The sequence below is a fragment of the Salvia splendens genome, chromosome 7, assembly GCF_004379255.2.
Source record: "Salvia splendens isolate huo1 chromosome 7, SspV2, whole genome shotgun sequence".
Lineage (NCBI taxonomy): Eukaryota > Viridiplantae > Streptophyta > Magnoliopsida > Lamiales > Lamiaceae > Salvia > Salvia splendens.
The window spans coordinates 3,530,706-3,543,165 of NC_056038.1; the positions used below are offsets into that span (position 1 = coordinate 3,530,706).

Below are 12,460 nucleotides of genomic sequence, written 5' to 3' on the forward strand. Positions count from 1 at the left end.
TTCCATTCACGTCCTTTTATACTTCCTAAAAGTCGACTTAAATGAAACTTTTAATGACGGATGAAGAAAGTAGTGTATATTCATAAAAATGTCAGCACCGTTTCGTGAAATTGTGTTATCTGTCAATTGAGTTTTGTTTTTTTAAATAAGTTTTCACTATATAACACATTAGTGATAATACTAAAATTGATTATACTAGTGGAAGACTTTATTTGGTTTGGTTATGTGGAAATTATGGCACGATTCTGATAGGAACGATATTGTTGTGGCTCGAGAATTATTGTTTACTTAGAGCCAATGATATTAAGAGATTGACGATAAGGAATAGAATTATTGTGGCCCGTCGCGGATGTTCGACCGGATGTCCGTCATTGGAGATGCTCTAATACGCCGGATTGAGTATCCCACAAAATGAAATGTCTAATAATTGGGCTAAAAAACATGTAAGAAAGTAATTATAAATAAATTAAGAGGGAACGTCCACGAAATTAGAAAAATTAAATAAATAGCGAAAGTACAAATAAAATTAATAGAGTTTTGGTTTTTTCAACGATTCGTAACCAAAATAAATCAGGAATTCTCTAATACTGTCGCTGCAATTTCTACACCAAAAAATTTCACCTAAAACCCACTAATCTCAATTTCGATCTGGTTTTGTATCCGCTCTACAGCATGGTGGTCTGCAAATGCCGCAAGGTATATTTCACTGGTTTGCCTTATTATGTAATTTCTGAAATTGATTGAGTTATTGTATATAATTTAATTTGCAATCGGTGGTAGTTTTAGATCCGATCGTATTCGCCATTTCCCCTCATGATATAGGAGATCGTTCGATTTTGTAATTTAGATTGTAGTTTGCGATCGACTAGCTTAGTAGATTCGACCTTGCGTTTTTTCCGTTACTGATATAGTGATAGGCGGTGGAATCTAGTTCTTCGATGGATTTGCGCAATATGGAATCAAATTGCGCAATACAGTTATATATGGATTTACTGATGGTGTTTTTTTTGTTCCCGATTTTTGGAAAGCTCATGAGTTTTATCTATTTGGTTTTAGGCGACTAAGTTGTATTGCTTCGTCCACAAGGTGCCGGTGTGTGGGGAATGTATATGCTTTCCGGAACACCAAATCTGTGTGGTATGATTAATAACAATTCATCGAAATTCAGTTTTGGAGAAGTATTGCCTGTGTAGCTGTTAAACAAACATGTTGTTGCATTTAGGTGCGTACTTACTCGGAGTGGGTAATTGATGGAGAATATGATTGGCCTCCTAAATGTTTCCATTGTCAAGCTGATCTTGCAGAAGGGAATGACCCTCAAACTGCTCGATTGGGCTGTTTGCGTATGTCTTCATGCTTCCTTATATTCATATTCAAATAAGTTTAGAGGGAAAAATGTTGTGGCTAGCTATGCATCTAACTTAATGCTTGGAATGTGCAGATGTGATACATTCAGATTGTTTAGTTTCGCATGTTAAAAGTTTTCCTCCACAAACAGCTCCTGCTGGATACGTATGCCCAGCCTGTTCTACCCCGGTACGTTCTGCTTATGGAAACACTTGGAATGTTCAGCTCCACACACTTGCTTTTTTTTGCTTTCCTTTTGACAATGTTATGGTGTTACAATAAGTATATGTTTTGCCAGGGATTGGGAGGTTTATGTTCCGAGGATGAGATTAATGACTTTTGAAATCCTATTAAATAGTTTAGTGTTGTGTTTGTTTACAAATGTTACCTTTTACCTTAAGATCCAGTGGGGACAGGAGTAGAAGAACCTATTTTTGGTTAAGATTACTCTGCCAACACGGCAACACCTCCTTACTGTTTCTGTTCATCTAATCAAGATCATAGATTAGGTGATCTTAAAATTAGAAACACCTACCAAGCACATGGTATGTAAGGAGTCAGGAGTGTCACAGTCTTAAAATTGGAAACTAGGTTTTATATCATTCATATACTGACAAAGTAACTTGAGAAATTTGAAAATATGTTTATCTAACTCTATAAAACCTTGGGTAGGAGTATTTTACTTCGTCTTACTGGATTTGGGATGGAATGTCAGATTTTGCTCTGCTATCTATGATAATCTCTGGTGCATCTGTGTTCCTGAACTTAGTCCATAGGATCTTTACCGCTTAGATTGTTTGTAGGTATCTTCCCTTTAGACCATATACTTTTTCATAACTGATGCTCAACTTTTTACAGATATGGCCTCCGAAAAGTGTGAAAGATTCAGGATCACGCCTCCATTCAAAGTTGAAAGATGCAATTATGCAGGTTGTATAATCATTGTTCTATTTTTTGGTTGCATAATTTTGTTACTTATAAACTGTTAAATCTCATATCTGGTTTAGAGAAGTTACTTAGTACGGAGTACTTTGGTGTCTATCTCTCTTGACAAAAGCCATGGCTCATGCATTCTAGATGATCTATTTTTTATAGTAAGAAACACTCATGTGTCACTAAGTGCTTCTTGGATTTGTGGATACTTTTGCTATGATCTTGTTCCTGCATTGTGAGACCCAGCATTGGGTTGAACAATATCTTTTGTGGAAACTGTTATATTGTGTGTTTATGAATCTTTTGGTTGCTTATTTTATTATTTATAGAATTTGGTTCAATTTTCTAGGTGCTCTCTTCTTCAATTTAAATTTTCTTTTGCGTAGTGGATTTACAGAACTTTGTGCATATAAATCAGTTGGGAACTTTCACTCTTCTTTTTAATGCATGCTCTTCTCACATCTGATATACATGATCTCTCTTGCAGACTGGTTTGGAGAAGAATGTATTTGGGAACCACCCAGTACCACACCAGGGAGCAGAATCCCGTAGTCCTCCACCTGCATTTGCTTCTGAACCCTTGGCACACACCTCTGATGTTAAAATTCCTGCTTCTACTGAAAGACCTGAAAATCTGGATATTTTGGAGATAGATGGATATGGCTCTGGGACGTCATCTTTGCCCAATCATGGACCCGACTTTATGAAAAACACAAGTCCCACTGGTGTAAGATATTTTTATGCATTAATTGTTTTGTAGCTTTCACTCTTCACCTCCATGTCTTGTGTGGTTTGCATCTGGCTGGTTTTGGGTTTCTCAAACGTTTTTTTCCCAGCCTGGTGCAACCACACGAAAAGGTGCTATGCAAGTGGAGAGACAAAACTCAGAGGTACCATACTATGCCGACGATGAAGACGCAAATAGGAAAAAGTACTCTCGAAGAGGTGTGTTGAAGTTATTTATTGCTAAGATATTTGACTAAAATACAAAGCAATAGAATGGGAAATAACTAGATAGGAAATCCTTATGCTAACCTAAGGCCATGCACAACCTGCTCGTTCATGCAACTTGGTCCAGCCCCGAACCCTGCTTCATAATATTCTCACCCTGGCAAAATCAGCACCTTCCTTGTCAAACTCAATCTCAAACATATGACTTTCCTAGAAGCCATTTTGGTTGGATATTCCTGCCTTTTACAAACTCTAGTTATTTCTAAAGATGTTGATTTGTTCAGTTTTCATTCTACTATATCTGGAACTGAAAGCAACAATTAAACATACTACCTTGTTACTTATGATTCTTGAAATCAAGGGTTCCAATCAGGTTCAGTGAAATGAAAGAATAAAACAATACTTGCATAGGTAAAGATTTTTTTTACTTTTACAGATACACTAGTTTTCAACTCAAATCTAGATTGATTGTCCATGTTTGGATATATTAGGTGATATGTTTTCTATCCTCAGTGTAAAATCAAATTAGTTTCTGCCAGGTGCGACTTATAATATTCTATATTGCACAATGCTAAATCAGGTGTGTGGAATTATGAAATGTAGGTTCATTTCGCCATAAGTTCCTCAGGTCATTGCTGCCTTTCTGGTCCAGTGCATTGCCTACTCTACCAGTGACTGCGCCACCAAGGAAAGATGCATCTCATGGGGATGATGGCCCAGAACGCCGTACAAGGCACCACAAGACTTCACGAATGGACCCAAGGAAGTTGCTCTTAATTTTAGCCATCATGTAAGATATTATTACCTGCAGTTGTTTCAGTTGGTTCTGAAAATTTATTTGGAAAATTTCATCTATAATTCTTTGCATATTTTACTTTTAACAGATATTGCCTAGGAATGGTAGTTCGATAGCTTGGTCAATAAGATTGGCAGATTGTTTTCAAATTTTAGCTGATTTGAGTTTTTTTCTTTGCTTTCTTTGCTTCAGTTATGAGCATGAATTCATTTACAAGCTTTTTCTCGTTTGCACAGGGCGTGCATGGCGACAATGGGTATTCTATATTACAGAATTGCACGTGGTCTGGGTGACGAATTGGGCGATGATGAGCCACAATGATCAACCTTTGAGAGTGAGTTATTCAGGCTATAACACAGCCGATGAAGGACCTTTGTTAATTTTATGGTTTTTGTAGAAAACACAATCTCCAAGATGTGATTTTTGGTCTAAGCAATATTCGATTTCGTAACCCTCTCTCCCGTGATCTTGTTTCCGGATTGTGTAGCTAAAGTACCATTGACGAGTTCAGAGCAATGTAATCGATTGAATTGTACCTTTTATATGGGACACTGCTTTGAGTGATTTAAAACTTCAGTCACAGTATTGGGCTTAGAGCATCGGCAACCCAAGTATTATGTGCACTACAATGCTTGCATAAGATTCTTTCATTTTCCCACTTAAGACATCTTTTTTGTTTCAAAAAAATTTAATTTTCAGTATAAAAATCACAACAACAATATGATAGTAGTATTAACTTCAATATAAATCTCAGCACGCTTACACGGACTTAAACCAAGCAATTTAACCATCATACATCCAAAATCTGCATAAAACATTCCCACAGAGAAAAAGAAAAGAAAAAGGTCCACACAAAATCCTAGTTTTCAACAATATTATTTTAATACAAGACTCATTTTGTGAATAACAAGGTGCCTTTCCTTACATCAAGAAAAGGGTTTGATGCATCATCTATTGTATACAAAATGCTATCTGCTAAAATGTACACAGTTCGAACCTATCACCTTTCTTTCTTGTTCACCAAATACATTTTGAGGGTTAAATTTCATAATCCCAACAAAGTTTTACTAATATATATAACTCTGTTACCCTTGCGCGCCAATGCCTATTCTCCATCTTCAAGCACGCTCTTCATTTGCATGACTTACAACTTCGTTTTGGCTGTCTAGCGGCATGTATTGCGCCATTATAGCCCGTATCTCCGAGTCCATATACGACTGGCAAACATCACACAAGAAATTATATCATGTTAATGACTTTGAAGTGCCCTACCTAACTAGTAAACGCCATGTTTTTGCTTAGCCAATCGTGAATCCATGAACAATATGAAACAAGATCATATAGTGATATGTTTAGAAAGCATACCCTCAGCCTATATCTGTACACCAGATATGCTCCACAGGTAGCCATAGCCAATCCGAGAAAAATGACCCAAACAGCAGTCCATGCAGACCTGACCTCGGTAGCCCTCTTACCTGCACAAGAAATGTAATTGATGAAAAACAGACGAATCAAAGTGAACCGGCGACTTGACAAAAAGTTGAAAGTGGACTGACTTATGCAGGTATCATGGTCCCTGATGTACAACAGGTCTCTGCTACAGGTACACTCATAACTGCCCCAAGTATTCTTGCAACTGCATTCAGGGCACTGACATGCCTTCTTCTCGCTACATTCATCAATATCTGTATGTATAAAAGAAAATCAGCGAAGGGCAGAATTTTCTTCAAGAAAACAGTGGACAGTCATATAGAAAGTGATGATCTTTAGCCTCATGTCCACAAATCTTTCAATTTGTAAGCAAGATTTGCCCAATAGTCATATCCGATTCTCAGTTGATGACATAGTATTCCATGCCATCCTCCACTTCCTAAATATGTTCCATAACAATAGCAGAAAGGAATTGCAGATGCATCAATCTTGTTAATGAAAGCAACCAATTAATGTGTTTTCATGTGTTACATTGTAACTAGCATCCTTCATGAATTGACTTAATAATAAAAACCTTTAATAGTATTGGCAACCAGAAGGGCTTAGAAACTATGGCTTTGCTTTGGTCATGTTTCTTGGCATCAGTTGTAATTTTTTCACTGGGCCCACTTTATATATTTTTCCAACCATATTACATACTACTACTACTACTACTATTTTTCATTTAGAACCATACCTTTACAATGAACCCCTCATTTTCTAAAAAAACACTTCATAATATTTATATACTATAAAAGCAGAGTCAATAAAATTCCCAATTTCCAATACAATCATCTTAAATGCATGATCCTCTTCATAACAAAATCAATACAACCTTCTAAGCTCAGCCATGTACAATGGAAACTTGATATATGAACAAATTTAGGATCATCACTCACCCAAGATATTTAATGAAGTTTGAGCTGGGCTGAGAAGACAAAACTTGCAATATATCTTATTGATGCATTTTGGAGATAGTAATTTTTTCATTTGGCAATTCAGTTAAGACTAGTGGAAGTCACGTTTCGGCAGCTTACCAGTGAAGTGCTAGTTTTTAATATAATGGAACTATATAACAATACTAAGTACAGTGGAGTTATTCTTCACGCACCGGACACGTGAAAAATGCGCCGGGAGGGACACAAAGGTATAACATATATCCAAAATACGTAAAAAAATCAAGGTATCTTACCTTCACAGCTTTTGACACCATCACCTTTAAATCCTGGAGGGCATGTGCATTTCCCATCATCATTATCCTGTTAAAACGGAATGCCAAAAAGTTTATATTGGACCAAATAATTAATTTTGGAAATAATAACTAAACATCATAAGAAACCAACCACACAAGCAGAGAAAGTGATCCCATTTTTAGTGTCGTGCCAGCATCCACCATTAGTGATTTTGCAGCGCCCAGGTCCACTTGCTGCATAAAATATGGGAAAAAATTATGACAACTAGACAATTATCTCCAAACAGCTTAAGATATTTTTGCAAGGAAATAAGAGTTTGGTCTCCTAATTCTAGCGGATAAATAAAGATGTGAAGTGGTCTACCAAATATAATTCCTACAAACAAGAGCTATGGTTAAAAAATATACAGAACTAATTGTTCTATTTTTGCACTAGTCCATTGATTTACAAGATGATGTGAGTGAGCATCTAGGAGAGAATTATATGCCTTCAACACTAGTATCAGAATCCACATGGAAAGCACTGTCATAATTTATGATTTTAATAAAAAATTAGAAGTGCTGGCATGCAGTTCTATGTGGCTTTAAATATGGGACGAAACCTCCACTTTACTTACCAACGCAAGAGCTATAGCCATCTCCCTTAAACTGCACGCCATTAACTACTGGGCATTCACACACTCTTCCTCTAAATGTATCCTGGATGTGCGTAGAATAGATGTTAGAAATTAGCAGCCTCTGCAATGATAAAAATAATTTTGGTCAAGCACCTTGCAAGCAGTAATATTGTTTGATTTGTCTTCCCAACAGCCACCATTGTTATCCAAGCACTCATTTGTTTCTACGTCTGCAGTTACCAGATCAATTAATCCAAGTTGTAGATGTGAATGGCCGCTTTCATTATGGCACGATTTACTCTCAAAATATCTTACCACCACTTAAACAAACAGATGGCTCTGTAGTTTCCTCAAAACCAGCACATAAAGCCTTCAATACTGCCCCTTTCTCCAATTTTCCTGTACAGCAGGCACATTAGATAATTATAATATGAGAGGTAATTATATTAAGCAGTGAGCATACCCCGATATTGCCGATTATTCACCACAAGGGTAGGCAATATGGTTACGTCACCGCGTGAGCCTTTGCCAACCTGCAGGACTTGTACTTCTCAGAAATTTTACACAATCATCTCCAAGACAAAAAGGTGGTGCAAACAAAATTTCTGTTTTACTTCAAAACTGTTTCCAAACTTTGTTGTAATACTTACCTGAGCATCCTGCTCTTCCTTCAGAACCTGATTGTCCGAATCAGCCTCAGGATCACCCATGCATTTTTTAATTTTTTTCAGATCAAGCCCTGATTTGCAAGAAACAGTACATGAGTATTCCACAACAAAGGCATGTGTGTTAATGAGAAAGACATAAGCAACCACCTAATGATTTGATGACACCCTCAGCACATTCGTTATTGTATTTCTTCTCTTTCATGGGGCATCTAATTTGGAAATCTGTAACATAATCCCACCATATCCAAGGCTTTTTAGTTTCATTGGCAACCCTGAACACACATAGCTGCCTCAAGTTTTCAATGACGACGTCTTTTCCCTCGTAACCTGTGCTGAAGTCTTGCTCGGGATCTGGAGTACAATACCTTCCATGGTTGATGCACTGCGACTTGCACTGTTTGCTTATGGTAAATGCCTGCGGGCAATACCATGTGATATAATGTGGTGTAAATTGAGTATAACCAGATTTCTCGAGAATCTGAGCTGCACCCTTAAAATCCTTCACAAACTCCATCAGCATATCACACTTGAATCCACACTCATCGTTGCTGTTAGTCCACAGTTCATATTCAACCCGATCATCGGGATGGGGAACAGCTTCTCTCCAATCAAGATTCACATTCACCATATCACCTTTATTGATTGCCTCCTTCAACTTTTCGCCAAAACTTTTATCAATCAATGCAGATGGAATTGTTATGTTCGAGATGTACTTTTCAGCTCTAGATTTCTCTTCAGGTGAGTCCATTGTGATCAATGCTTCATCAATGTAATCAGCCACTAAAACTGCAGCCGCACCAGCATTTTGGGCATTCCAAACCTTTAAAGCAAAAAAACATTCTGCAGTGGACATGAAGCATAATAAATAACAGCAGAATTGAGTCTAAAACAAAGCGTGAATCCATCACAGAAAAATGATGAGAAATTATGCTTTTAGCCCACCAACCAGACAATGTAAAAACAAAATTCCAAATCCATCCTAGAAATCAAATCAATAACATGATATGTCAACTAACTAAATAACCATCCTAAGAAAAGAACTGTCAAAATCAGATTGATTTAAAAATCAATAGAATAAGCCGAAAGGGAATCGTTCCAAACTAGGGATATTGCCTATAAATAACAGGCTTCAAAGCAAAATTAGAAACCAAGTAAGCTAACAAAAGAAGGCATCTCACTATCTCGGTAAAAGTTTACACAAAAACAACATCAAATTAGGCCTCTTTATCATCGTCGTCAAAAGCCCCCTTTGACTACTGGAGATGCCGGTCACAGCTTAACATTAGGTGAAGAAAGGACCGTACCTCCACGATCGAGGAGAACAAAATTGGGCATCGCTCCAGCTTTAGCCTTGAAAGAAATCCCAAAATCATCGCATCCTTTCTGATTATCCTTCGGATACACAACAGCTCCAGCCATGCTTCCACCGTATTGTGGAATCCCGAAATTACCGATGGCGCTATCATGATTGCCCTTTACGCTATCTGGCGACATGACCTTCAAACTGTTCTTCTCCACCACGAAACGACCCACCACTGATTCTGTGAAAATCAGCAACGCAACTCCAAGCAAGAGTGCGGCTTTTAGTCCCCGAGAACACCCCATTTGATCGGATTTGCAGAATAATCAATGGAATTGGAGATCAGCTGAATTCTCCAGATATTTCTGGGGTGTTTTTCTTGCTTTGTATGACTTCTGCGTGTTAAATATTGACCGGTAGACTTAAAGAAGAAGATTGAAAAATCTTGAAGAGTGACAGTGAGTTTAGATTAGCAGTTGTGACTATTTTTAGTGATCAAATTCGTCATTTTGCTGCTTTTATTTGTTGTTTGAGAATGAGGCGTGCGTGAACGTGTTGATTAAGAAATTAAAAATAATATTATCGGAGAAAATAAGAAATTAGTTTGAGAAACAAAATTATCTAGGTTTGGTTTAGTTTGAGAGTAAAAAAATATTAAATTCAACCTAATAAATTGTCGGTTTAGAGTTGTAGCGGTAGATGGATGGAAAGCGATAAATGCATAAAATATGACGCACAATATGTAGAGGTGATTAGAAACCAACATTTTAAATATACTATTTAATCACAATATGATAAGTATTACGTATATAAAACACTCTATCTTTTAAAATTATATGATGATATCAATTTCACTCAAATTCCGATCCTGAGATTGATAATGAGTCTTAGTTGTGTACTATAGGGTCAATTTCACTCGATATGATCCTGCATATGTATATTTAATTTAAGACAAAGATTATTCTTATGCCTTTTTCTACAAAAAATGCATGAGCTCATTGTGCGAAAAAAACTACTCCACTACCTTAATTTAAATGTTATGAATAGTTATTGATATTATGTACATACAACTCTGCTACTTAAATATACAACTATGCTACTTAAAATATATTTATATGTTACTACTATATTTTATGTATAAATTCAAGATTTGGAACTTATATTTTTTTTATCGAAATATGAAATATATATTAGTATGATTTATAAATTTTACATGTATAACAAATTCAAAAATTCATCATCATTCATTCATTTATTAACATATAGAACCAAGTCAGCGTTCAGTCATTCACCACCCAAAACATAAAATTAGCCATGCAAAATATCAAAATAACCAAAATATTAAGTACTACTTAATATTCAATAATTATTTAAACTTTAAATCATGGATCAAATCTTGAAAAAGTACTGTGTAAAAATACTACTCCAATATTAGATAGTCAATATTATTCAATTTAACATTAAAAACGAGTGGCACTTAATCTTTAATACTTTATCTGTTCCATGTAACATTACTTATTTTTTCGGGTATTAATTTTAATAAGAGTTAAAGTATGCTAAGATCAATGGCAGATGTCACGCTTAGTTTTTTTATAAACATTATAGAAGGACAAAATGAATAATGTTTAAGGAATGAAGCAAGTATTTTGTTAATTTAACATGATTTTTTTGTAAAAAAAATGAAGCATGTTCTCATACTAAATTTAGGTCAATTATAACTATATATAGTGACTTTTTTATTTTACAGAAAACAAGTATTTTTAAATCTTTAATATTTTTATTTCAAATAGCTAAAAAGATAAGAGAAATCGCTAGAAGGAGGGCTTGAACCTCCGACCTTGTGGTTAACAGCCACACGCTCTAACCAACTGAGCTATTCCAGCTAGATGTAATTAGTTTTATTTATAATATATAAATCTATTCTCTAAATCATTTTGGAGAACGTCATTAATATTTGGGCACGTCCGATTTTCTATGCATGAAAGATTATGTATTATTAAAAACAAGTGATGGAATATATCCATGATCAAAGATCCATCATAATCCATTGATTAGGGATAAACTGTCATTATTTAAAAGACGGAATTTTTTCATCCGTGAGCTTTGTTAAGGTATTAATTTTGGTATGTAATATTTGAAATATGTTCTGATTTTCGAAGTCTATGAACTTCAATTTAACATTTTTGAGCTACAATTTTATCGTTAAACTATTTTATGGTGAAAATACCCTCAAGACCATAAATGAAAATTATGTCAATTTACTATCTTCTTCATTAAATATTGACATAACATTTTTTTGGTCCGAAAACTTTGCCAAAATATCATTTTTTGTGTAAGCTTTAGTTTCTTCTGTGATTCGATCCTCGTGAGCCTTTCTCTTTCATCCTCTATCACTGTTCAATAGAATATAATCTCACTTTCTCTCTCCCTAATTCATGGAGCTTTGTTACCAAGCTTAATTTCTTAACTGTTGATCACAAATCTCTCTCTGGAAAAATCTCAATTCTTTAGCAAGATTTCTCAGGAAGTTGGATTTGAGTAACAATTTGAAGGAAGTATTGATGAAATTGCCAGTTTGTTGTCTTTAAAGAAGGTAAATCTTGAGAAGAATAATCTTAATGGCTCGATCCCAAATTTAATTGAAAAACTTCTAAGTCTCTTAGTTCTAAACCTGAACAACAACAGATTTCGTGGTGTAATCCCTCATCTCATCGGAAACATCACCTCTTTAAACTACCCTGAATAGGTATGTCATGTTGGGTATCTGCGGATACCCGATCCCGAATTTCCCAAAATCTAGTACAGTACATGATACTCGATCCGATTTTGATTTCACGTACCCGAATACCCGACTCGGGTATCCAGTCCCGAATAATCGGGTATCCAGTCCCAATTTCAATTTCGATTTTGACTTTTTTTAAAAATATTAACTACAAACTTTTAGAAATACTAACATGTAGTTCGCATTAATACAAACTTGAAATACTTCAGTATTCAAGAGAAAATAACTACAAACTTTTAAAAATACAAAATTCATAAGTTACCCATCACAATTATCCTAATATTTAATTACTTAAATTTTTAAAAATTAGAATTAATACATTATTTTAAAACCCTATGAGTCTATGACTATGGGCAGTTAGAAATTAGAATATAAACAGACAATTGGGTACTTAGGGTTGTAAA

The 12,460-nt window shown here is 35.4% G+C and overlaps 2 protein-coding genes and 1 non-coding gene across 3 annotated transcripts; 1 reads left to right on the plus strand and 2 right to left on the minus strand.

Annotated features, from left to right (window-relative positions):
* Window positions 1-535: 535 nt before the first annotated feature.
* LOC121742393 (zinc finger protein-like 1 homolog) lies at window positions 536-4,609 on the plus strand. Its single transcript, XM_042135516.1, has 9 exons — window positions 536-696; window positions 1,057-1,137; window positions 1,223-1,343; window positions 1,442-1,536; window positions 2,206-2,277; window positions 2,768-3,007; window positions 3,117-3,225; window positions 3,835-4,021; window positions 4,264-4,609. The coding sequence occupies exons 1-9, from the start codon at window positions 673-675 to the stop codon at window positions 4,346-4,348; spliced, it is 1,014 nt and encodes a 337-aa protein (XP_041991450.1). The 5' UTR covers window positions 536-672; the 3' UTR covers window positions 4,349-4,609.
* A 278-nt stretch (window positions 4,610-4,887) lies between these two features.
* Window positions 4,888-9,763, minus strand: LOC121741895 (vacuolar-sorting receptor 3-like). The gene is made up of 12 exons (XM_042134842.1): window positions 9,279-9,763; window positions 8,122-8,814; window positions 7,957-8,045; window positions 7,770-7,839; window positions 7,622-7,705; window positions 7,460-7,536; window positions 7,307-7,388; window positions 6,841-6,923; window positions 6,690-6,756; window positions 5,584-5,712; window positions 5,393-5,502; window positions 4,888-5,244 (listed from the first exon to the last, which is right to left on the minus strand). The coding sequence occupies exons 1-12, from the start codon at window positions 9,577-9,579 to the stop codon at window positions 5,146-5,148; spliced, it is 1,884 nt and encodes a 627-aa protein (XP_041990776.1). The 5' UTR covers window positions 9,580-9,763; the 3' UTR covers window positions 4,888-5,145.
* Window positions 9,764-11,083: 1,320 nt separating this feature from the next.
* TRNAN-GUU lies at window positions 11,084-11,157 on the minus strand. Its single transcript has one exon. It is a non-coding gene; the product is annotated as a tRNA-Asn (tRNA).
* Window positions 11,158-12,460: the final 1,303 nt, after the last annotated feature.

Bases quoted from the DNA above. Each gene is read 5' to 3' on its own strand.
- LOC121742393 (XM_042135516.1), top strand. From the start codon at position 673: ATGGTGGTCTGCAAATGCCGCAAG. The intron at 1,344-1,441 runs GTATGTCTTCAT...TGGAATGTGCAG, and splicing joins TGCTCGATTGGGCTGTTTGC to ATGTGATACATTCAGATTGT. The intron at 1,537-2,205 runs GTACGTTCTGCT...AACTTTTTACAG, and splicing joins GCCCAGCCTGTTCTACCCCG to ATATGGCCTCCGAAAAGTGT.
- LOC121741895 (XM_042134842.1), bottom strand. From the start codon at position 9,579: ATGGGGTGTTCTCGGGGACTAAAAGCCGCACTCTTGCTTGGAGTTGCG. The intron at 8,815-9,278 runs GTACGGTCCTTT...TGTCCACTGCAG, and splicing joins TGTTCTCCTCGATCGTGGAG to AATGTTTTTTTGCTTTAAAG. The intron at 5,713-6,689 runs GTAAGATACCTT...TTATACATACAG, and splicing joins TGGTGTCAAAAGCTGTGAAG to ATATTGATGAATGTAGCGAG.